The sequence below is a fragment of the Vicugna pacos genome, chromosome 5 (genome assembly GCF_048564905.1).
Source record: "Vicugna pacos chromosome 5, VicPac4, whole genome shotgun sequence".
In the NCBI taxonomy this organism is placed as follows: domain Eukaryota; kingdom Metazoa; phylum Chordata; class Mammalia; order Artiodactyla; family Camelidae; genus Vicugna; species Vicugna pacos.
This window is the reverse complement of record NC_132991.1, coordinates 88,985,484-89,009,377: the sequence shown is the minus strand read 5'-3', so window position 1 is coordinate 89,009,377 and position 23,894 is coordinate 88,985,484. Positions and strand designations below refer to the sequence as shown.

Sequence of the window (23,894 nt, the reverse complement as noted above, 5' to 3'; positions counted from 1 at the left end):
ACAGCATTCCCCTGGGCAGAGAACGGGTTCTGGGAGGGACACAGGACCTATCCAGAACCCCATCGGATCAGAGGCCTTTTGATGTTGGCAAACAGGCTTCCTTCCTGCCAGACTTGACCTTCAGAGGCAGGGAGGTTGTTGCTGGCGAAGCCATCTGGCCACCTGGTGGGAAAAGTTTGCCTAAGCCTGAGCACAGAACCAACACAGCAAGCAGATGGGGAGAAATGGGCTTTGGGGGCACTGGCTGCACCCCTAGAAGAAACTACACCAGAACTGGAACTCTCTTGACTTTTATAGGAATCAATACATTTTTGTTTTGCTCAGGTCAGTTTGCGTTAGATTAGCCAACATTTGCAACGAAAGGGGACCTAATTAATATGCCAGAAAAAGGAGCTAAATATCTTCAGTCAGAGGAGCTGGGCTGACCAGAGGCTGTAGCCCCTGCCCCACCTCCTCAGTCCCCTCCACCATGTCTGTGGGTCCCTTTCATCCCAATCTGCAGAACAGATAGCAACGTGACCCCACCCCATTCCACCCCCGGAAGTCAGCATTCTGCTTCCGGAGGCTGGCTTCCCAGAGGAGGTTCCTGTTAATCCGGGGGTGCACTCTCCAGGAAAGGAAGTCCTGTGATTGGGAGGTGGTGAGTGGACTCTGGGATTCCTGGTAACTGGCCTGGCCCCCTGCCCAATCACACCTGTGCTGGAGCAGGCAGATCAGCTCCTGCCTCCCCAAGGGCTGTCCTGCTGGCCTCTTAGAGGTGAGCGGGTCATCCAGGTGCTCTGTGCGGTTGCTCCCCTGAGTTCAGGGTTGTCCTCACCTGGTTACTACCCACCCACTCCCATCCCCCTGCTTCAGTGCACTCTGGACTCCCATCCTTTACCATCTGCATTTTTTTACCTGGGGACTTCCTCTCTCCAGTGGACAAAAGTGCAGGGGAATTAACCACCTCCCTCCCAGCAGCCTTTAACCAACAACTGACAGGATGGGTGTGTAAACAACCGGCTTCTCCTCCTCAGGTGGGATTACTCAGAGGTGTGTGTTCTGTTTCCTGGCACTGCCCCAGCAGGACTCAGCTTCATTTGCCCCCAGTGGCCACTGAACCTGTATTCATTGTTCTCCCTTCTCTGTTTCATACTCGTCTCCCCTCCTGGTGTTTCCAGGGATCTCCTTGAACTAAGAGCTCTGCCACCGCTGCTCAGGAGCTAGATGTCCAAACTACCAGGCACTGACTGGGTTCAGCTAAGTCACTGGACAGACCAGAAAGCTGCAAACTGTGCCTCCCCCTGCCCTTTGTCTCTCCCAACACAGGTGAAGCTAAATGAAGCCAGTTCCCAGAGACAGAGTGTTCCTGGGCACAGGGCCTCTGTTCTCCAAGGTGCAGGCCTAGGAAAAAGCCAGTGCATTCCTCCTGGTCCCACTAACTGGAATTACTGCTGGATCCAAGTGCAGTTGACTAATTATGTTAGCTATTGAATTAAGTTGTCTAATTCCTGCATTTACAGTGGGAAAATCTAAAATAGTTGGTTCTATGAATGTATGCAGAGAAAGTTGCCCACCTTGGGTCTGTGACCCCCAGCAGGAAGGACAGGATCCCACCCTGGTTTACCTGGGGCTCACTGAGACCCCCACATTTATCTTCCTACCCATCCATTTGCCAAGTCCAACCCTTGTGTCTCTGGGTAAAATACACTAAAGAAATAGAATTTTGTTTTGTTTTGTTTTGTTTTGTTCTATTTTCGTGGCAAGAAGGATCCTTGATGGAAACTGGATCTGTAAGAAAAATAAAAACAGAGCCATTAGCATCGACAATACTCTCTGGCCCCGGAATTCTGGTGGCTTTCCAGTTTTATAGCCTCAGCGGTGACAGTTTAGCAGCTAAGATCCTCCTGTGGAAAAATAAATTATTTAGGATTCAAATTTCTTCCATTCATCATGTCCACTCTTCCTTTTGTCCAAACACAGCCTCACAGAGACTGTTTTTTTTTTCCCTTCAGGCTGTAAGGAGCTTATGCAAAGTGCTTAGCATCACTGTGCTTGGTCACTGTCAGTGTCTTCTGTGTCCTCTCCCTGCTCCCAGGGCCCCCAGCAGCTGTGATGGAGCCTTGCTCTCCCAAAGCTAGACCATGGTGGTGAGTTTTACTACATTCAGTGCCCAAAAGGAGAGGGGATGCAGCCCCTTTCATTTTAGCGCAGCATCATTCACTGGTGGGATGCTGAGAGAGAGAGGCTCACCAAGCTTTAGGAAAGAAAATTCTAGAAAGATCTCCCCCAAGAGAGGAGGCTTTGCCACTGTCATCAGATGGTTCTTCACTTTCCAGACTGAGAAGAACACCAAACTGCTCATTTCCCTTCCAGAGTCTAAGAGCAGAGCCTGCGAGACTCAGGATGACTCAGCAAACCCCCGTAATTCATCCCTGCCCCTCCGCTCCCCCAACACACACGTGCACACTGAGTCACACACCCTCAGGGTGGCTTTCAGTGGCTAACGCACTAAAGCCAGAGATGTCTCCAGGCCAATAGAACTGCGCTTTGAAATTCATCCTGCACTGGCTACCACATCAACTTCTTAAAACATTCTTGCCTGTTGCAGTGGGTGCTGCTGGCTGCTTTCCCCAGATCCCTCCTCTTCCTTCCCAGCAGGGTTTTAGTGCTCCCCTTCTTTGTCCAGCCTTCTCCTAGACGGAAGCAGTCCCAGCCCTAGGGGCAGAGCGTCGGGGTAGCTGTAGATTGGTCTAATCCAGTCATAGTAATCCAAACCCCTGCGCTAGTTGTTTGCTTAAGAAGGGGCATGAGATCCAATTCAGGGGCATGTCACTCCAATCAGGGGGCAAGTATACTGGGGAGGGGGCTCCTGGGAAAAATTTCTTAACTCAAGAAGAGACACAAGGAAAGGTGGCCTTTCCATCCCCCACCCCTCTAGCTTTTGGCGGTCAGGTGTGAGGATACAATTCTGGGGGCTCCTCTAGACTTCTGCACAGGAGGGAAAGCTCTGATGGTGTTAGAGCCGGAAGCTGGAAAAGTCCCCAGGTCTCTGATGACACTGTTGAGTTACAGCCCTGACACTTCCCAACTGTTCTGTTGTTATCTGAGATGATCTCCTTATTATCATTTTGAATTCTGTTTTCTGAAGTTTGCAGCACCAAGTAATCTCACTCATAATCCACTTACAAATCAAGTCTCAAAATGCCTTGCAGCATTTGGAAACCTACCAGTTTTTACCCTTTCATTTTAGAACTGAATTAAAGAGAGTGATGACACTGGCAGAATATTTTTTTCAGTTTACAAAGCAGCTTAACTGTGGGAGGTATGTAAGTTTCATTCAACTTTCATTCAACTAGTGAATTTTTCTCATGAAGCAGTGAAAACTTTTTGCACCTCAAAGTGTCTATATTGAGAACAGTGACTGAGAATACAGGACACCTGGGAAGGGGGCACTCAGTGAGCACCTGGGTTGGCCCATAGAGCCTGAGTGCTGGTTCAGGGTCCTCCCTCTGTTTATTTTACAGATGGAGATGGGTGCTGGTGCCAGGATGGGAGAGCACATGTTTGTCTGCCCACATTCAGCAGGGAACAGGAGAACAAGCAGAAAGGAGGCTGCTGGATCCTTACAAGCAGAGGTCACAGCCCTGCTCACCAGTCCCTCCCACTGAGATACATCTCTTTGCCTTTTTCTACCTGTGGACACTTGTTGACCTGAGTCTACATGTTCTCCTTGTCTCTGGAAACTTACTGGGATCCTGCATGCTCACTGAGACCCAGAGGAGACCCAGAGCAGGTCTTCTCCACAGGCTCCCTCCTTCACTATCAGACTTCTCATCTTTGGCCTCAGTTCCTGGCCCTCTGCTTTCTCCCTACGTCATCTCAGCCGCTGCCTAGGACTTTAAATCTCAACAATTGCTGAAGACTCCTATGTTCACAGCTAAGACCCACCTGTCCTGTGACCTCCCTCTATCCCTCTGCCTATGTGACATTTCCACTTGGTTGGTCAATGTCTCAAAATTAGCAACAGAACAGAACCCTTGATTTCTATCCCTTATCATGCCTTAGTCCTCTGTCAATGACATCCCAACCTTGGAGACATCTTTGAGGCTTGCTTCTCTTTCCCTCATTATTTCACCCAGTCTATCAGCCAGACTTGCTGGTTCTTCTCCCAAAATATACCCATTCAATTTCTGCTCCACAGCCATCACTCTGTTCCAGGCACCATCTTTGCCTGCCTGGACCAGTGCAAGTGATTCCTGCCTAATTGTCCTCCCCCTTTCCATTCTGTACCCAACAGGCACTGTGATTATTTTGAAATCTAAACCAGCAGCTTGGGCTCCTCCCCTGTGAGGCGGGGATGAATGACCGGCAATGATGGGAAAGGCAGGGAACAAGTTCTGAGGAGAAGCTCTGAGCTGCATAGGAACCTCTGTTCCCACTTCTCCCATCTCCTCCTATGTGTCTGTGACTCAGGGAACCACCCCAGGCCAGGGATCCATGGGAAACTCTGTTTTGACAATCCCAACAATAGGTCTTGCATTGTCCACAAGCGAGCCTGGGGTGCCGTGCCAAGAGAGCTGTGCCAGAGGACTGGGACCAGGAATGCAGCACTCAGTTCTAAGCTGAGAGGCTGGGAGCTTGGTCCACCCATAAGGACCTCCTGTATTCAGAGAAGGAATAGACACTAGCCCTGTGCTGTAGGGCTGGCAAGTTAGTGGGCTTGAGGACCACGTGGGCACAAAAGGGGTCCACGTACCTGCGGGACTGCAGGCCTGGGGACTTGTTCACAGGGATTCAATGATGTAGTAGGCAGCTCCCAGGGCCCCCAGAGCCACAGCAACAGTCCCGAGGGCTTGGAGCACGCGAATTACGATGAGCGGAATGTTTTCTTGTAGGTCTTCTGCAAAGCAAAGCAGAAAACTCACAGGTTGGGGGCAGCTGGGCTCTAGTGCCTGTCTATGGGTGGGGGAAGGAGGAAATTGTGGGGTTCCCTCAGGACTGCAGGAATACCCTTCTCCCCCCATAGGTCCTCCTCTCAAGGGAACACAGCTCCCTGCCTCCCTTCCAGTAAAGCTCTCCCACAGGACCTGCCAGGATCCGAGAATGGGCTGGCGTCCTGGGATGCCATATCCTCTGGACACTCAGGGAACAGGTCACAAAGGCAGTCAAGGCCGCCACATGCCAGGCGCTGTGCTAAACACCTCACACCCGGAGTCTTCCTCAAGCTTGCCAACAGCCCTGTGAAGCCCAGTCCACCATGTCGCTCCCTTCTGGAGCTGAGGCATCGGAGGAAGCCGCATATCATACCCACCACAAAGGTGGTGGAAAAGGGAAGTATATGATTATGCTAATTATTGTGAGGAAGGGTTCCACAAAATGCAATATCCATTTTGACAAAAATCCTACCGAAGTAGGGATTCTTATTTAATGGGAATGTGTATTTAAAGCCCAGCACCAACCTTCCACTCCACTGGGAAATGGAAAACTTACGGAAGCAGGTGCTAAACTTGAGCAGAATTAAGACTACATGTTTTACCTAGTCAGAGTGGCCTCTGTCCCGCCCCCTCACTTTCCTAATTCTTGTCCCTTTTCCTCCCCACTAATGCTCTCCCTTTAAAATAGGCAACAGAGGATCCTAAGATCCTTTCAGAGTCAGCTCAGATACGACTGGTACTACAATGTCTGTCTGGAACCCCGCTCAGGAGGGAAGCTCTTTGAACACCTACAGGACACGCATCACTTCCTGGCTTGCACCTTTGTTTCTAAATGTACATGTCTTAAGTTACCATGTAGAATGCAGTTTTTATGGGTCAAGTTCCCTGTTCTGGTTCCCCTCACGGTGCCTAGCAGCCTATGCAAAATAAGCTTTTCCTACTTGTTGGTTTTAAAGTGATATGAATCCCTGGCACAACTTGGCACCAGCTGGACGGAAGTAGTTAAGTGTGCGGAAAGACAGCCGATATTGGCGAGTGAGGCGGGGCGGGGACACGCCTTTCCCTGACAGGAGGTAGCCAGGCAGTAGAGTATCTTTAGCTCTGGCATGTTCTTCCCACACACGTGGGTGTCTGTTTGCTTCTCTTCTTGTGCCTGAGGGATGATGTTTTCAAGGATGGACAAGACAGGGAGAGGGACGAGGAAGAGGAGCAGGATGGGGATGGGGGATGGGTGGGCTTTGCTTCTGGGTTGGGGGATCCTCAAGCAGAAAGCCTCTTCTGTGGACATTTGGGAGACCTGAGTCCAGGCGGAGCCGTTCTGGGGCCCAGAGCTGCGGGTGGGTGGAGGTCTATCTCCCAGCCCTTGCACACAGCCCTGCACCACTGGGAAAGTGAGGGACATCTTCAGTCCAGTTCCCTGGACCAGGGGACGTGGCAGCCACCAGGTTGCTCTTGGTGGCTTCGTGGAAGAGGAAAAGAAGGGCAGATACTGCGGACAATGCTGTGGGGGCTGCCCGGTCATGGACAGACCCCCGAGGGGCTGCCAGGAACAGCCTGAGACCCTCTCAAAGGGTGGAGGTCTTACTATTACCATTTACAATTATATTTATCACTAAACTCTGGGGGAAAGTCGTACGCAGTTCAAGAACCAGAAGCTGTCAGTTATGGCCTAGGCCACAAAAGGAGGTGCTGGCCCAACAGAGCCTTTAATCACCAAGCTCCTGAGTGACGGGGAAGTCATGACGGGCTGGAGGGGGGAGAGCTCTGAACAGGGAGGGTGCCTGTGGAGTAAAGAAGCTGAGACCCCCGCAGAAGCAATCCCCGGTAAGGCAGAGTCTCAGCACCTCTCTGTGCAGGTGGGGCACCTCTGGGTGGGTCTGGTCAGAAAGGGCTGGGCGCCAAAGCCCAAGAAATGGCCACCGGGAGGGAGAGGCTTTCCTTCTGGCCTAGGATTCCCAGGAGGAAGTTCCACACGACTGCTAATGCGATCCCACGTGGGGCCTGGCCCTGGGAACCGTGTGCCCTGAGGCTCCAGCCCCCCACGCGCTCCAGAACCTGTAGAAGGTGAGGAGGTTTGGGAATGCTCTCCCTGGCATGCTTGGCCAGGCCCGAGGCAGAAGGACATCGAAGATGCGGCTATGACACAGGCCCAGACGACGCCAGCAAGCCAAGCTGCCGGGGCAGGTGGAGCAGGAACAGAAGGCACGCGGGCCCGCTCGAGTCAGAGGCCCTGGGTGGACAGAAAAGGAGAAGGGTGTCCACATGAGGAATGGTGTGTCTATGGAGAGAAGACTAACTGCATGGGAAGCTGGTTGTTTTACAGACCTGGTGCTACCTGGGAATAATACTAATGACACTGACGTCAGAGTGCACGCCTGGACGGTGCCCCGCACGTCACTAGCCATCCGTCTACTTGTCAGCCCAGTCCTGAGAAGTGGGATATTGTTATTCTCAGTTTACAAATAAGGAAACTGAGGCTGAAAGAATATGAGATGTGCCCTGAGAGCAAGGAGATTGAAGAAGGGGGCTTCCACTCAAGATTCCTGACTCTCAGTTCGGTGCTCTTTCCATGGAATTTGCAGGAGGTGACAGCAGCAGGGAACGCCCATCCTATGAGAGGTGGCACTGAGATTCCTGCAACCAGAGTGGCCATGTCCCATTTCTACAGATACATCCATCCGGAAGACAACCGCTGCCCCAGGCTTTCCAAGCCCATCACCATTGCTGCCCTGGCTGAGAAGGCCAGCAGAACTTGGAGATGGCACCCTCTGCTGTTTTGCAAGAGGACCTCTGGCTGGATCACTCCCTCCTCACGCAGCTGCTTCTGTCCTGGCTTCTTGACAGACCTGTAGATTCTTCCAACTCTAAGTCCATGAAGCCAGTGGTCAACTGGGGACAACTCAGCACACTTCATGCTTAGACCTGCCCACGACAGGAACTTTTCCTGGAATGGGGAAGGGAGGGATTCTAAAGGCAAGACTGGTCTTTTTTCTTTTTTTAGTTAAAAAATAATTTTAACGGACATACGATTTCCATTCCATAAAATTTACTCCTTTGAACTGTTCAGTGGCTTTTAGTATATTCACAAAGGAATGCAACCATCATCACTCTCTAATTCTTGGAACTTTTTCATCTCCTGACAAGGAAACTCCCTACCCAGAAATAGGCACAGCCTGTTCTCCACTCTCCCCAGTTCCTGGTAATAGATCTGCCTATTCTGGACATTTCTTAAGTGGAATCATACAGTATGTGGACTATTTGGGGACTGGTTTCTTTCACTGAGCCTAAGGTTTCTGAGGTCCATCTGTGTTGTCACATGTATCACTACCTCATCCCTTTTTATTCCCAAATAGCATTTCATTGCATGGATGTACCACAAGTAGTTTATCCATTCATCACTTGATGGACAATGAGTTGTTTCCACTTTTTGGCTATGATGAATAATGCTGCCATGACCATTTGTGCACAAGTTTTTGTGTGGACATATGTTTTAAATTCTCTTTATATAACTAGGAGTGGAACTGCTGGGTCATATGGTAGCTTCATGCTAAACCCTTTGAGGAATGGCCAGACTGTTTTCCACAGCAGCTCCACCATTTTACATTCCTGCCAGCAGTGTGTGAAGGCTCTGATTTTCCTACAGCCTCACCAATGCTTGTTACTGTCCATCTTTCTGATGATAGCTATTCAGTGGAAGACTTGTACATTCTTGGTTGAAGATCATAATATGCACAATATTTAGTATAACACTCAAAACCATTTCTGTATGTTACAGATTGATTCCTAGCCACAGAAATAGCATCGTTACAGCCATACCCTGGATTTAGCACTCTCACCTCTCATTTATTTTGTGTCCACATCAACCCAGAAGGATAAGCTGTGGCCTTGGGAGTGTGGCCTGCAGGGGCCACAGAGCCACGGGCGCTGGCTCTTGGTGGATCCAGGAGAAGCTCAGAGAGGGGTGTTCTTTCTCCTGCGGAGACCACAGACCTCTGGGATTGGAAGGTCAGTGCTCCAGTTAAGAGTGAGGATTGTGGAGTCAGAATAGACCGAGGGTTCACTCTTAGTGCTACCAGTGCCTGCATGGGAGGGAATCGTTTGAACTCTTGAGCCTCAGTTTCCCCATCTATAAAATGGAGATATACTAGTACCTCCTTTATAGGATGGTTAAATGAGATTAATGTAGACTGCTGAGTTGAGTGCCAGGCATGCAGTAGATGCTTGGTGATCAATGTTAGTCAGCTATGGTACTATGATTATCAGTAGTAGTGGAGTATTAACCAGCCCACCTCCTGAATTCCAGCTGAGTTCCCTCTACACAATCCAATGCTCATCTGGCAACCCAAGAAGATGGGAGACCACTTTTCTCGGACAGCTATTCCATTTTCAGACAGAGCTAATTGTTGGATTTTTTTTTTTTTTTACATTGAGCAGAAATCTGCCTTCTCTAGTGTCTCCCGTGGGTAGGTTGCCAGATTTAGCAAATAAAAATACAGGACACTCATGCCATATTCAGGACACACTTACACTAAAAAATTATTTGTTGTTTGTCTGAAATTCAAATTTAACTGAGTGTCCTCTATTTTATCTGGCAACTCAATCCACAAGCCCTTAGTCAGACATCTGAGGATAACATGGAACAAATCTACCTACACCTTCCAACCCGCAGGCAGATGGGGCTGGTCCCTCAACCAATTCTCATACACCAGATGGATCTTGCCTCTCCCCACTCCTCTCACCCTGTATTAACCTGGACTATCTTCTTCCGACTAGATTGCTAGGCATCTTTTACGGCACACAGACACAGCCTGATGAGGAAGGACAGAGTAAAGCAGTAAGACCACCTCCCTTGTCCTTAACTGTATTCTTCTATTAATGCATCCTTGGGGTTTATTTTTCAGCATTGGTACTGCTGACTCCCAGTGAGCTAGTATCACCACCGAGCCACGCTGAATGTTAATATGTATGCGTGGCTGTCTTCAGACAGACTCAGCGTGGTGAAGAATGACAAAACCCAGGAATCCGGGTCTTCTGGGTAAAACCAACCCCCCCCCCCAAGCACAGTTCCAGAATACACGTTAACCATGCATCACTACCCAATAAAGCAAGTATCAGCCTCTGGGTTTGCCCTGGGGCTCTGTCAGCGGGAAGGCTAGAACCACTGTGGCTAAAAGGCTGCCCACCTGTTTTCTTGGATCGAGGGGATGCTTTCGTGTCAGTGTCTGGAGACAAGACGCCCCCAGCCGAGTGGCTGACTTCAGGAGATGGAAGAGCCTGGGGCCCAGGCTGCTGGCCGGTAGATTCATTGCTAGCCTGCGAAGTGAATCCAGAGCTGGGAGGCTGTGATGTGGGCCCGGCGCTGGGCGGTTGTGGCTGTGGTTGCAGTTGTGGTTGCTGTTGTGGTTGTGGGGTGGGCCCCGGGCTGGACAGCTGCGGGGTGGATCCAGAGATGGGCTGCTGTGAACTGGATTCAGAGCTCTGCTGCTGCGGGGTGGATTCAGAGCTGGCGTGCTGCGAGGTGGAGCCACGGTGCCTGGACTCTGACTTTTTCTTCTTGCCCTTCTTCATGGTGGGTCTTCCTAACCTAAACGTGGACCTCCATGGAGCTGCCTAATCTCCCGGCTCCCTCACCGAGGGGCCATTTGCCCCTGTCCTGGGGGAAGGCTCTGGCGTCCAGCTGGGCCCAGGCCCCCCAGGGAACAGTCACCCACACCCCTCCTGTGAGGTCACAAAAGCCAGGGTGGCTCTGTGGGACAGACTTCTCTGCTGACACCAGCCTGCTGCCCTCCCTTCTCCTTGGCTCCTGGGGTGGGAGGAGGGCAGCTGCCATGCCCCTGAGGGACCTACTTAAGCCTGATCAAGGGCCTGGGACAACTTGGACCCCCATGATTCTGTGACCCAAGTGCTTCCTTCAGGCACCTGCCCGCTAGCGTGTTCCTGGTCCCTGTTCTGCTCTGAGACACCCTGGCTGTGATGCTTGCTCTGTCACCGGTTTTCACATATTGCCCTCCCCCCAAAACAGTCAAACAAACAAACTACTTCACCATGCATTTTGTTAGTTTTAGGTAACTAAAGATTTGGGGGTCCATGGAAGGCCCACAGCCTTTTCTTATCTCAATTGTTCCCCTCCCAGATTATCCTACAGAGAGTGGCTTCCCCCTTCTCCCAAAGCCGGCCCTCCCCACTGTGGGAAGGAGCTGGAGGGGGTAATTCCTCAACTTTGATAAGAATCCTTGCAATTGGCAAAGGAATTTCCCCCCAAAGCACAACTGCTGTTTGGAAAATTAAACTTCTCTGAAACTCTACACTGACAACAGCAGACTACCCTTCAAACTCCCACTGGTTGTGCCAAATTAAGGGACTATGGTTCTCACAGTTAACAATGTGATTTTCATTTTAGGACAGAAGAGGATACAGCATTTTAAAAAGACAACCTTAAACTTCACACTTTGCAACGGAGAAGGCACTCATTCACACTGGAAGATGACCTCCACTATACATGCAGCCCTAGGTGATTATTCGACCGCTAACCCCCCGTGTCCAGGGGCTGATATTCCTACCCCGGCATGAGGTTTAGGGGAGACCTACCCAGAAGGAACCCCCATATAAGGTCAGACCAGATGTGAAATGTGAAATGACAGGAAATATTTTAAGGATTCTAGAACCTGAAAAGACCTTAATGATTCTCTTTTTTGCAGAAGAGAAACTGAGGTTCAGAGATGTTAAATTATCTTTCTAAAGTCATGCAAGCTGGTTGGAGGCATTGACAGGGCTAAATTCCCATTCAGGGCTCTTTCTTTTCATGACTCCAGAAGGCAATAGGGAGTCAGATAATTATGCAGGCCTTAAAATTAATTAATTAAAAAATCCCTTGACGGGATTGAAAAAAACAAAGGCACGAAAGATTAGTAACGAAAAGAAGATCCAATCAATAAAGTTGGGTTGAATTTGGTTGACACTTGGTGTGAGGAGGTTCATTGAGCAGGTGAGTCTACAAGAAGGTAGTAATTCCCTGAAGTCAAGAATAGTGGAAAGCCAAACAAACTTATTTACAAAACAGAAACAGACTCACAGACATAGAAAACAAACTTATAGTTATCAAGGGGGAAGGAGGGTGGGAAGGGATAAATTGGGAGTTCGAGATTTGCAGATGTTGACCGGTATGTATAAAAGAGATAAATGAGTTTATATGTACAGCACAGGGAACTATATTCAATATCTTGTAGTAGCTTATGGTGAAAAAGAATATGAAAATGAATATATGCATATTTATGTAGGACTGAAGCATTGTGCTGTACACCAGAAATTGACACAGCATTGTAAACTGACTATACTTCAATAAAAAAAAATTAAAAAAAAAAAGAACAATGGATCCCTTTGGGGATTCAACTTAGAATCAGAGAGACTGGAAACCCCAGTCAGGAATATTGTCCAGATTTAGCAGACAGGTCGGGAACTCCTAAGGTATTTATCTCTGCAAAATTAGATTTTCAGGCACCAGTGGGCTTTTGACCGAGGGCTGCAACCTGATTTAAATCAGGGTTTCTTAACCTCAGCCCTAATGACATTTTGGGTCAGATAATTCTTTGTTGTGAGGTTGTCCTTCATTGTAGGTGGTTTAGTAACATCCCTGGCCTCTGCCCACTAGATGACAGTAGCAACTACCGCTCCCAAAATGTGACAACCCAAAATGTCTACTGATATTATTAAATGCCCCTGGAGTGTTTGTGTATGTGAAAATTGCTCCTGGTTGAGAACCACTGGTAAATGAATTGGAGAGGGCAGACACATATGGGTAGGATTTCCTGGTAGCAATGAAAGAAACATTCCATTTCATACCAAAGAGCCAAAAATGACACAGAAAACAAATCCCTGTTCCCCGGGAGAGCGATGAAGGAAACATAGAGGGTCAGGCTTCAGAGGAGTGGGGAGTTTTCCTATGGCAGTGGAGAAAATAAGTGTGGGTTCTTTAGCAAGGGCAGTCGCAAGAAGCAGGGAGATGGTATTTGCGGAGTTAGAGGTTGTCCTGGAAAGATGAGGAAGAATGGCACTGCAGTAGTTCTATTCTAGAACGTCTTCCCCTCTGCCTTCTGGCCTGAGCCCTTCCTAGCCTGGAATTCTGACCCTTCCATAACACAGTCACAGCTCACTGTCCCAGGCTTACTGGCCACCTCATTGCTACCCACGTCCAGCTCTAGCTGATCAGCTGGTGAACATGCCTGACTTTCCTGCATTTGGGAAGCCCTTTCTCCTCCATCAGGCCCCTCCCCATCTCTGTCAGAACACTTCCCACCACCAAGATTCATCTCAAGTGGAACCATCTCCTCATAAAGCCTTTCTTGAGATCCCCAAATAGATGCGATCTCTCTCTTCCAGATCACATTCTGCATGTTAGAGTGATTTCTATCCTTGTCTTGTCTCGAGTTCCCCACTCCCAGACTGTGGAGACCATGCGCCAAAGTCCAGAGAAGGGGCTCAACTTGCTCTTGCTGCTTGAAGGTGAAGGTCGGAGGACAAAGAATGCAGGGAACCGTTGAAGGCAGGGTGGGTGTGGCTGATGGGGGACAAGGCACCTTGGAGATGGTCACCTAGGGCTTGTTTTCAAAGAGGGACTGGGAGTTTTGGCTTTGCCTGAGGGTCACAGTCGGAACAGTCCCTAGGTAAGGGGCTTTCCTAACCAGGTATGGCAGCCCTGGCTAGAGCTCATGGACTATTTAGGTTAGCCGGAAGAATGAGTCTAAGGGGATGCAAAGTTAGAGAGTCAGGATGAGGTCCTGACCAGAAGGCTCCAGGTGGTTCTCGTCCTCGGGATGCACCCTGGGCACTCAGAACAAACATGGCACCACTTGTCCTGAAACTAGCATCTTAGAGCTGGATGACGCCACAGCTGGATGTCACCCCTACACGTCAGCAGCGGGGACACTTGCTCTGGTCACCACCAGGAGGTGGCAGAGCCTCCAGCAACCCCGATTGGACTACTGCACCCAGAGCACTCCCCCCTTTCCGAATGCTGTTCCTGGAGGGGCTTTGGGAGACAGAGGCACTTGGTGCTCCTTTAAGAGCCCACTGCCCGGGGCCCTCAGATCCACGGATTAAGCTGCTGGGGCCACAGGCCTGGGTTCCTTCATAGGACGGGTCTCAAGGGCTGTGGGTAAGAGTTCGGCAGCCGGCAGGCTACCCTAAGGCAGTGCCTTCCTTAGAAGGTCATTGTGAGGATGAGTCGTGAAAAGCCCTTAGAACAGTGCCTGGCTCACGATAGGCATGTTTTTATTGTAGTTGTGATTCCCGTGGAGGAGAAGGCTAAAGAACCAAGCAAGGAAGAGTGGATGTGGAGGGAGGGGGCGGGCCCAGAGCTACAAACTCCCAAATCTGTACCTTACAAAAGCGTGATTGCGAGCAATGGGTCAGGGGAAGGGGATTGGGCGGATGGGTGGGAGATGTGACTACAAGTTAATTGGAACACTTTTGACCCGAGATTGCCCCAGCGAGTCACCTGGGTGAGAAATCGAATTCATCTTCACCCAAAACGGTGTAAGAGGAGGCTCTAGGAGAGGGACCGTGACATCAGGCATTTGTCGCTACTTGGGACCAACGGGGTCAGGGGACTCCCCTCGTATTTTAAGTTTCCCACCTGGGGACAACCGCGGCTACCTGGCGTTCCCACCTCCCGCCCTCGGGCCCCTCACCATCCGTCTGGGTCGCCTGCTCCACTAGGGGGACGCAGCCTCGCGCCGCCCTCTTGCGCGCTTGGCTGGCGGCGGGCTGGATGTCCAGGGTGCCCTCGGGGCGGCTGGGGCAGAACACGGCCGTGTACACCTCCACGGAGGGGCCGTGCGGGGCGAAGGCGCTGCAGAGCAGGGTCTCCATGCGGCGGCGCGCCTCGGCCTCCTCGTCCGGCCGCGGCTGCACGATGATCCCGACGAGCGCGGCGAGCGGGCGGCCGCCCCGGGCGAGCACCTGCTGCAGGAGCAGCTGCAGCCGCGGCAGCTGGGAGGCCAGCGCGGCCGCGCGGCACAGCACCAGCAGCAGCTGCGCCCGGGGCTCGGGCGCCGCGGGCGGCTGCCGAGGCTCCTGGCCGTCCGGCGCCGCATCTTCCGTCGACCGGGAGCCGGGGGTCCGGGCCGGGGCCGGAGCCGCCTCGCGCTCGCACTCCTGCGGGTCCCCAGTCTTGCGCCCGTCGCACGGCCGCTTCTGCGAGTAGCGCTTGCACTTCGCAGCCGGGCAGTCAGCGCACGTCCACGAGGTGTCTGCGGAGCGCTTGAGCCGCCGCCTGGCGCAGTTGCTGGAGCTGCTGTGGCCGCTCGTGGCTCTGATGGACGAGGGTCGGGAGGGCTGATTGGTTGGGACTTGCTCCAGAATGTTCTGCAGGGTCAGGCAGCACTCATCCTGTCTCCAGAGCTCGCCTAGCAGGACAACCTGGCCGTGGCCCTCGATGGACTGGGCGGGAGCCTGTTGCTGCGGCTCGGCCTCCCCCTCCCCCGGGGCCCTGGAGGGCTGGGCCCCGGGCTCCATGTCCTGTGTGGCTCTCTTGCCCCTCTGGGCCCCGGCCTCCGATGGACAAGGGAAAAGCTGCCCTTCCCTGGAGCATGTCACAATACCCCTGCGCCCTACCTCCTCCTGCTGTGACCAAGGGCCTCTGCTCACTGTTCCTTGGAAATATTCCAACCGAGGGAGGTTGCTGCTGGGTGCGGTGTAATGTGATTGGTTTCGCTTATCATTTTGCATGTCTTCGGTGTCAAAAAGGTACATCCCTTTATCCCACGAATGGACCATTATGCCCAAGCTTCCAAGTAAAATTGATTTTTGTGCAGTCAGGGCATTTAAAAAGCACTGGACCTTGATGCTCACTGCACCTGGAACATCTGAAAAGCAGTGAGGAACACAGGATGGTTCTAGGTGGTTGCGCCCTAGGAGGCAGGCCCTACCTAGGCTCAGCCTGGCAGCTCTCTGGGTGATCTGGGAGCCAGAATGTCGGGCTATTATAAACTGATGCTTCAGGAAATGGTTGGTGGGAGAGGGGGTGGTCCCCTCAGTTCCAGTCTTCTATGGATATTTGCACTTGAAAAACTCAGGCTTTCCTGCCTGTGTTTCTCTTTTACTTCTTCCACAGAATACTTCACCGCTGACAATTCTGGGAACCAAATGTGTGGGTTCTTTTCCCCAACACCAAGCAATTCTGTATCCTATAATTTTGCTCAATTCTGACACTATCTACCTGGAGAAAGTGTCAGGTTCCACAGGTTAAGGGCGGTGTCCCACAAGGCGTGCCTCTTCTCCCCCACTGATAGCAAGTCCAGGATGTTACCTGGGCTTCTGACTGGTCAGCTGTAAATAAGAGGTTCCCACACTCCCTCCTCGGGTTTGATTAATTGGCTAGGGTGGCTCACAGAACACAGGAAAACAGTTTACTGTTTACCAGTTTATTACTAAAGGAATCAGATGAGCATCCAGCTGGAAGAGATGTGCAGGGCCAGGTGTGTGGGAAGGGGTGTGGAGCGTCTGTGCCCTCTCTGGCTGTACCACTCTCCCCCAGCTTGTGTTTGCCAACCTGGAAGCTCTCCAAACCCCATACTACATGGAGTTTTGAGGGAGGCCTCCTCACCCAGGCAAGATCAATTATTAACTCCATTTCCAGGCCCTCGGTCCTCCCTGGAGAATGCAGGATGAGGCTGAAAATTCCAAGCTTCCATCCAGGAGGCCACCCAGAGTGGCCCTGTTAGAACAAGAGACATTCCTATCACCCAGGAAATTCCAAGGGATTTGGAAGCTCAGTCTCAGGAACCAGGCTCAAAGACCAAATGTTTGAAAGAAAGATGCTTCTAGGGCCCTCTGTAGTGCTGTTATCACTTAAGGAATTACAAGGGTTTCAGGAGCTCTCTGCCAAGAATCAGGATCAGAGACCAACAGGTATATCTTCTATTATCTAACAGGACACTAGAGATCTGTCAAAGTTCCTGGAAAGATCTTCAGGAAAACAACAAAACAAAAAGCATAAAAACTCCTTATTTGACCAGCACACGAGGTGAGCAAAGAGAACCCTGGGGAGGTAGGACAGAGCTGCCCAGGACAGCTACAGTGACTGAGAACTCACTGATGGGGGCGTGTTTTTCATTTGTTAATTTTTTAAAAAGTGGACTTTACAAGATTGTTTAAAATTATTTTTAAAAATATAAAAATTTAAGATTCTGAAAAGCCAGCTACCAGCCCGCAAACCCTGAGCTGGAAGAGCAGGTACAGGCAGAAGTCCCTGGCAGCTTTGCAGAACCAGGCGGGACAGTGCCGAGGGACTCTTTCTTCCTCTGTCCTGGTTTTTCAGCCTTAGCCCAGAGAGACCCAGCTCACCCTGCATCTCAACGGTGTTGCTAAGAACACTTGCAGCCCACTCCCTTTTCTCAGTGAATCAGAAGGGTCAGAGTCAGGAGGAATTCATTGGGTGGTGTTTCTCTAGGACGCTGGGTCACTGTATTAGAAAATGATGCTGGTTCCATCCAGGATGAATCAGACCAGCCAACGTACCACATGGGTGGACCTGAGTGTGGGAGTCTCAAGATTGAGATCACCAAGGGAGGTAGGAGGCCTACCTGGGCCTGGGCTCAACCTGTGCTTCCTAAACCAGCTTCTGTCAGCAAGTCCTGAACTGGGGAGTCTCAGTTTAGGAAAGACTAGAGTTCCCAGACTCCCAACACATAGATGGAACTGTATGGAGGAAGGATGCTTCCCTCCCCTGCTCTGTGCCCCTGATTGGAGGCAGCAGCAGCTCAAGGCCCTCTAGGGGGCAGCGCTGTGCTCTTCATCCTCAGTTCAACCTGCATCTGGACAGTTCTCAGAGCGCCCTTGTACTTAACTGTCTGACACGGTGGTTTGCCTTCAGCAGAAGATTGGGACTCAAGTGCCACTGATAAAGGGTCCCACCTGGGCCACAGAGTGAAGCCACAGCATAGGGAGAGGAGCAGAGAGGTGGCAGGGCTCTCAGCCTCAGTGGGACCACAGAGAGCAGAAGGATGAGGCTGGAATCCAGTTACTTCGAGGGTTCTCTGGGCCTGGCCCTTTGGGGGGCTTTTTTTGGGGAAGGAGAGAGAGACTAAATAAATGACATTAAAGGCAAGGGCGCTATGGTCTGGTGTTAATGAGTGAACTCAAAGACTCCTGAGCATACACTTTGAAGGGGAGCAGAATATGCCACTCAAAATGTGCCCCTTTGGCATGTGGGTTATTTTAAGCTGAAGGCGATCAAAACCCACTAGACTCAGGAAAAGCTTTTTATCTCTCCCTTACCTGCTATTACCAGAGATAGCTTTTTTTTTTATTTATTTATTTATTTATTTATTTATTTATTTATTTATTTATTTATTTATTTATTTTAAACTCTGGAAGACTTAGCTGCATGACTGGGCAAATGCCTGATTGCAACCATCTGCACTTCTCATCTTCCTGGGAGTGGCCCTCCTCCCTTCTGGCCTCAGGCCCCTGTCCCATTCCTCAGCTCAGGATGGCGTATAAGTCTCAAGTGCCTGATGGCATTTGAGCCTCATATCCTTATGGGGGCTCCTGTATGTACAAAACTAAATTTGTTTTTCTCCTGTATTCTGTCTTATGTCAATGTAATTATTAGGCCAGCCAAAGAATCTACAACTTTAAGCTTCTTCATAGTTTATTTAAGTTAATGTAACAAAGAGGTCCAAAGATACACTGCCCTAAAAATGGCAGTTCTTTCTTCTGGAGTCAGTGATCCAGGGATGGTAGGGAGGCTCTGCCACCCTCAACAGGTGTCTTCCTTTCCTGCCTCCAGGGCAGCTGGCCTAGGACCCTCCATCTCCCAGCCAGTGGGAGGATGGAAAGGCAGGAGGGAGGGGAAGGCAGTGTCTTTTCCAGGGCAGAATTCAGAAGGTGGGTGCATCATTTCCACTCACATTCCATTGATCAGAACTAGCCGTGTGACCTCACTGGCAGCAGGGGAGGCTGGGAAATGTGACCTCTGCTTGGGTGGCCAGCTACCCAGTTAATCATTTGACATTCTATTAGAAAAAGGAAGAATGGGTGAGTAGATATTGAGGGACATTTAATAGACTCTCCTTTGTGTCTAATAACAATTGTTCCATTAACTGGGGCCCTTCTATGTGTTGGGCATTTACATATATCATATTTACCGCAGCCTAGCAATGGGCACCACCCCCAAGTTACAGAAGCAGAAACCAAGGTTCAGAGAGGTGACATCACTTGTCCAAATTCAACCTGCTAGTGGGTGGTAGGTCTGGGATCTAAACTCGGGCCTGACTGGCCGCAAATAGGAGGTGTCTGCCAGGAGACAGTGAGTACCCCGGCATCCTGAGGCTGAGAGGTGGGGCTGACCCTCTACCACACTGGCCTCTGGAGGCTAATCCTGACTGGGGTGGGTGGTGGAGGAAGGGAGGGAAGGGCTGAGGGACAGGGGAGCAGCTGGGACACCTCTCACACACACTTGTTTTAAGCTCTAGGGTTGCAAAGCCTTCTGAGTACAGTTTTAATGGCACAGTGAGAAAAGGCTGGGAATCCCTGTTCTAACCAAACGACCAACCTTTCCTTCCTTTGAATGTTGGTACATTTCTGACTAAAAATTTATAAAATAAAATGTCTTCATAATAAAGCAATATTAAGAGGAAAAGACTCATGGACACAACACTGTAAACTGGCTGCACTTCAATAAAAATACATAAAAAATAAAATAAAATCAGGTTATTGTAAAAAAAAAAAAAGAAGAAGAAGAAGGAGAAGGGAAGAATAGCCTTCTCTATCATTTCAGATCTCAGAAAAGCTGTTATTTCCAGCTTTGGATAATTGCGAAGGTCTTGCTCGGATAAAAGGTTGAATCCAGTGGTTTGTAGACTGTGGAGTGAGAGGTGCATAGATGGTCCCCAGGTCTCCCATCCCTTTGAGCCACCTGCTCTTGTATCTGGTTGTCATGTTGGGATTTCCTGTAAAATTTCACTTGAGGAAAGGATTCTGCTGATAACGCTTGGAAACTTATGAACTAGGTCAAACTGAATAACGTTATGGATAATTTTCATTATTTTGAAAAATTATTTAATTCTTAAAAACAGGTAATGTATGTACATGTATAAGTTTTAGGGTAATTTGTTACCCAGAGATTAGATGATGAATATAAACACCACCCTTAATCCCTGCTCCAGCCATTGTAGGAACTCTTCTCCAAAAGGACATGGACTCTTGGGGGTTAAATAATTAGTCTAGGTCTGTTGTAGGCAGCATAATGCCCCCCTGAAAGGTGCCCATGTCCTAATCCCTGCAACCTGTGAATATGTTAGGTTTCTCGGTAACGGGGGAATTAAGGATTCAGATGGAATTGTGGGTGCTAAGCTTTGATGTTAAAAAAGGGAGATTATCCTCGATTATTCCAGGCAGGCCTAATGTAACCACAAGGATCTTAAAAGGGAGGCAGAAGGGGTGAGTCAGAGGGAGATGTGACTATAGAAGAATAACAGTGTTGGCTTTAAGGATGGAGGGAAGGGACCATGAGCCAAGGAATGTGGGCAGCCTTTAGAAACTGTTTAAAAAGCAAGGAAATTGTCCTAGTCTGCTGGGAAACAAGCTGCTGGAAAACAAGCCGCTGGAAAAGAAGCAACTAGAGAACAAGCTGCACTTAAATTTCCATGAGCTTAAAATATTATATTCACACTTACTTGCTTAAAGTGCACATGCTTGCTTTGTTTTACGGAGTAGATGACCTATAACACGTATTATGCTAAAGAAAATTTGTGAGGGGCCATCCTGAGATTGACCATAAGGGCACAAAGGAGGGAAGATATTTCCTTAGGGTAAAACAATGAATGGTCCTGGAGAGCCAGATCATCCATTAACAGAACTTTGTTCTGGCATGAAAGCATACTGTTGAACCCAGGGGAAGTATTTGCTATCTTGAGATGTCCTGGAGGCAATGACAGGATAGACTTAGAAATTTTGCATACCCTGAGGAGGGTGATTGTTCCTGGAAGGGATAGGCCTGAAGTTAATCAGTTAATCAGCAAGCAGAACTTAATGCTTACCACACGGAATATCTAAAGCCCCACCTCTCTGATCGCATTTTTTTCTGAGCTGTTTACTCCTAATAAATATGATGTCGACCACGCTTTTGGTGCTCTAGATCCATGAGATCTTGAGTCCCCTGGTCCCATCTTTGCTCTTTACTTTGTCTCTTTGTTTCTTAAGTTTTGTGTCGCTCGTCCTCAGACACGGTCCCGAGCTGCCCTGGACGCAGCACTAGTCAATTTAGGCTGTGATAACAAAACACCACAGACTGGCTGACTGAGAACAAGAGTTTATTTCTCACAATGCTGGGGGCTGGGAAGCCCAAGATTTGGTGTCTGGTGAGAGCCTGCTTCCTTAATCACAGACGGCCATCTTCTTGCTGAGTCCTCACGTGGTGAGAGACCAGAGGTCGTTCTGGGGTCTCTCTCTTAAGGGCACTAATCCCATCATGAGGGCTCCACCTTCATGGTTTAATCACCTCCCAAAGGCCTCACCTCCAAATACTATCACACTGAGGATCAGGTTTCAACGTATGAATTTGCATATGTTAGACCCAAACATTCAATCTGCATCGGAAATGGATTTTCCCCTCAAGCTGAGTTCTGCCGAGTGAGAGCTGCATCAGACTCCCAGCCTACAGGATTTCAAGGTAACCAATTTGTGTTGTTTTAAGCTGCTAAGGGTGTGGTAATTTGCAGCAATAAGAAACAAACACAAAGTCACATAGCCAGAAAGTGGCAGAGCAAGGACTCAAGTCTGGTCTGTCTGACCCAAAGCCCACCCTTTCCCCCATCCCACCCTGGCTCCTAGATTGCAGAGAGACTCACCTTTCCTGCCCACTGCTAATGCCTGAGTCAGCTGAGCAGGAAGTATGGGCGCTGGGCTGCTGCTTCAGGGGTAGGGCTGGGGGGCTGATCTGGCTGCTCCGGAGCCTGTGGTTAGAACACAGATCAGATCTTCTAAATTAACTCAACAAGGAGGCCATTAAAGGTGTGGCTGGCTCCATGGTGCTTACATCTACCTAAGCAAACAAAATCTAAGCCAGTACGTGCCTCAGGGTCATGAAATCCAAATGCTGAGGACAGCCAATTGCAAACAGCAACTTGGCTTCAAAGGATAGTCAGTCAGATAATCTCCTTTCTTTGCTTCTGCACTTTAGCACTTTATCTGTACGTCTGACCTTCCCCGACTCCAGTTTGGTGCTGCCCGATTTGAATTGAGTTTTGTTCAATTAAACTCTTAAAAGTTTTAATATGCCTCAGTTTATCCTTTAAGAGATCCTAACAGTGCTGCACCATCTCCCCCAGAGGGAACAGTCACATCCTTGTCTTCCGTGGAAAAGCATCTGTCTCTTGGTTATTTGGTCATTGCATACTTTCTGAGTGCATGGGATGTTCAAGTATCGAGCATATTCTGTAAGAATACAGTGTTGACTGGGATGGACATGGAAGTTTCTTACTCATGTGGAGGTTGCCATCTGGGGAGAAAAGAAAGACCTGTCTTCAAGATAGCCCTACTCTGATCACCACCCCCATTTTGCAATCAAGGAGGCTGCAGCCGTGAAGTTCCCGGCCACATCCAGGGCCACGGGGCTACTGAGTGAGGAGGGGAATCTGGTTCCTGAGCTGGATCCCTTGTGTTCTCTGAGGAAAGCACTTGTTTATTAATGTTGCAGAATTCACACTGGCACCTGCTGCAAATGGCCTGCAATGAGGGCCGAGGAAAGGGAGCCCCGGGGTTAAGTACTGGAAACCAGGAAGGAAGGATCAGGGCACTTTGTACCTGGGAAAAAAGAATAGGGGGTCAGGAAACGGTAATCATACCAGATGTTGGTCTTATATTATGTCAGCCTGGAAAACCAGGTTATAAAAGAACATTTGATGCCACACAAAGATGTTCACGAGAGGTTGTTAAATGGAGAAATTAAGTTGCAAAACAGTCTACCTTATGAGCCTCTCCTCACTTTTTGGGTAAAAAAAATCTACACAAAGGGATTTAAAAAAAAAAGCTATATAAATACACTTTGACTTGTTAACCACAGTGTAACTAGATTGTGGGTATAGAGTTGCCAGATTTAGCAAAAAATAAAGTTAAATTAGAATTTCAGGTAAATTGTGAATAATTTTTTGGAGCAAGCATGTCCCACGCAATTATTCGTCGTCTGAAATCCGAATATAATGGGATGTCCTGTATCTTATCTGGCAACCTAATATGGGGGATTTTTCTTTTTGTTTACCTGTTTTTTTTTTTTTAAAGATAAATGGACATTACTTTTGAAATAAAAAGGGGAACCAACCAGAGTTCTGCCTTGTGTAAGAAAGATCAGTTAGAGGTGTGCACGGTGGATTCCTGGACTCCCCCTCCCCCTGGGGCTAACTCAGCTGAAACAAAAAATTAATCTGCGCTCGCTGGGGCCCTGGCAGGGACGGCGTTTCGTGACGCCGGCTGAGCGATACCGACCACCAGACGGCGCTGCCGGGCTGCGGGTCCGGGACGCCAGGGATGCGTTGTCTGGGGAGAGGGAAACATAACCAGTCCTTCCGGGAGCCAGGTGGCCCTGGGGAGTCTCCAGGGGCACGAGTGCAGGAAGAGCTGGGTGCAAAGTTGGAACTCTTATTCCCAAAGCACACCGCGCGCGCCCTTTCCCTCTGCGACGCCCCGGAGCTGCTATGACTGTGGATGGGTCCTTGGGACAGAACCGAGGTATCAACCACCTGTTGTGCTGTCCTGTGTATCCTGGTCCCTTTCCTCCAACTAGCCCTCAGGCATCTCCTCACTGATTTAGTTCATATTCCTCCAGGGACTGAAAGGGTCTCAGTCCCTGCCCTGGGGCACCCAATGGTGCGCAGACTCCAGGAGAGGGAGGGAAAATGACTCCTGTTCCCAGGGAAGGGAGGGTCCAGCTCCCAGGCAGAGCGGAATGAAGGGTCTTGAGCAAGTGTGCAGCGATGCTCT

The 23,894-nt window shown here is 49.8% G+C and overlaps 1 protein-coding gene and 1 long non-coding RNA gene across 8 annotated transcripts; one reads left to right on the top strand and one right to left on the bottom strand.

Moving 5' to 3' along the window:
• Window positions 1-1,601: 1,601 nt before the first annotated feature.
• SPATA3 (spermatogenesis associated 3) lies at window positions 1,602-10,622 on the bottom strand. Of its 4 annotated transcripts, XR_012072928.1 has the most exons (5): window positions 10,100-10,620; window positions 6,972-7,146; window positions 4,739-4,882; window positions 2,582-2,697; window positions 1,602-1,770 (listed from the first exon to the last, which is right to left on the bottom strand). XR_012072928.1 is itself a non-coding variant. In XM_072961837.1 (4 exons), exons 1-3 carry the CDS (start codon window positions 10,482-10,484, stop codon window positions 4,777-4,779), a joined length of 666 nt encoding a protein of 221 aa, XP_072817938.1. In that variant the 5' UTR covers window positions 10,485-10,620; the 3' UTR covers window positions 1,602-1,770; window positions 4,739-4,776. The 4 variants fall into 4 exon arrangements, 2 of the variants coding, with proteins under 2 accessions (XP_072817938.1, XP_072817939.1); XR_012072929.1 differs by lacking the exon at window positions 6,972-7,146 and having other exon boundaries at window positions 10,100-10,622; XM_072961837.1 differs by lacking the exon at window positions 2,582-2,697.
• Window positions 10,623-10,666: 44 nt separating this feature from the next.
• LOC140696496 (uncharacterized) lies at window positions 10,667-18,025 on the top strand. Of its 4 annotated transcripts, none has more exons than XR_012072933.1 (5): window positions 10,667-10,981; window positions 11,317-11,427; window positions 13,341-13,415; window positions 16,847-16,938; window positions 17,409-18,025. It is a non-coding gene; the product is annotated as an uncharacterized lncRNA (long non-coding RNA). The 4 variants fall into 4 exon arrangements; XR_012072931.1 differs by having other exon boundaries at window positions 17,365-18,025; XR_012072932.1 differs by lacking the exon at window positions 13,341-13,415 and having other exon boundaries at window positions 17,365-18,025.
• Window positions 18,026-23,894: the final 5,869 nt, after the last annotated feature.

Bases quoted from the DNA above. Each gene is read 5' to 3' on its own strand.
- SPATA3 (XM_072961837.1), bottom strand. From the start codon at position 10,484: ATGAAGAAGGGCAAGAAGAAAAAGTCAGAGTCCAGGCACCGTGGCTCC. The intron at 7,147-10,099 runs GTGGGCAGCCTT...CTGTCCACCCAG, and splicing joins CCCTCGATCCAAGAAAACAG to GGCCTCTGACTCGAGCGGGC. The intron at 4,883-6,971 runs GTTCTGGAGCGC...TTTGCTTTGCAG, and splicing joins AACCTCCTCACCTTCTACAG to AAGACCTACAAGAAAACATT.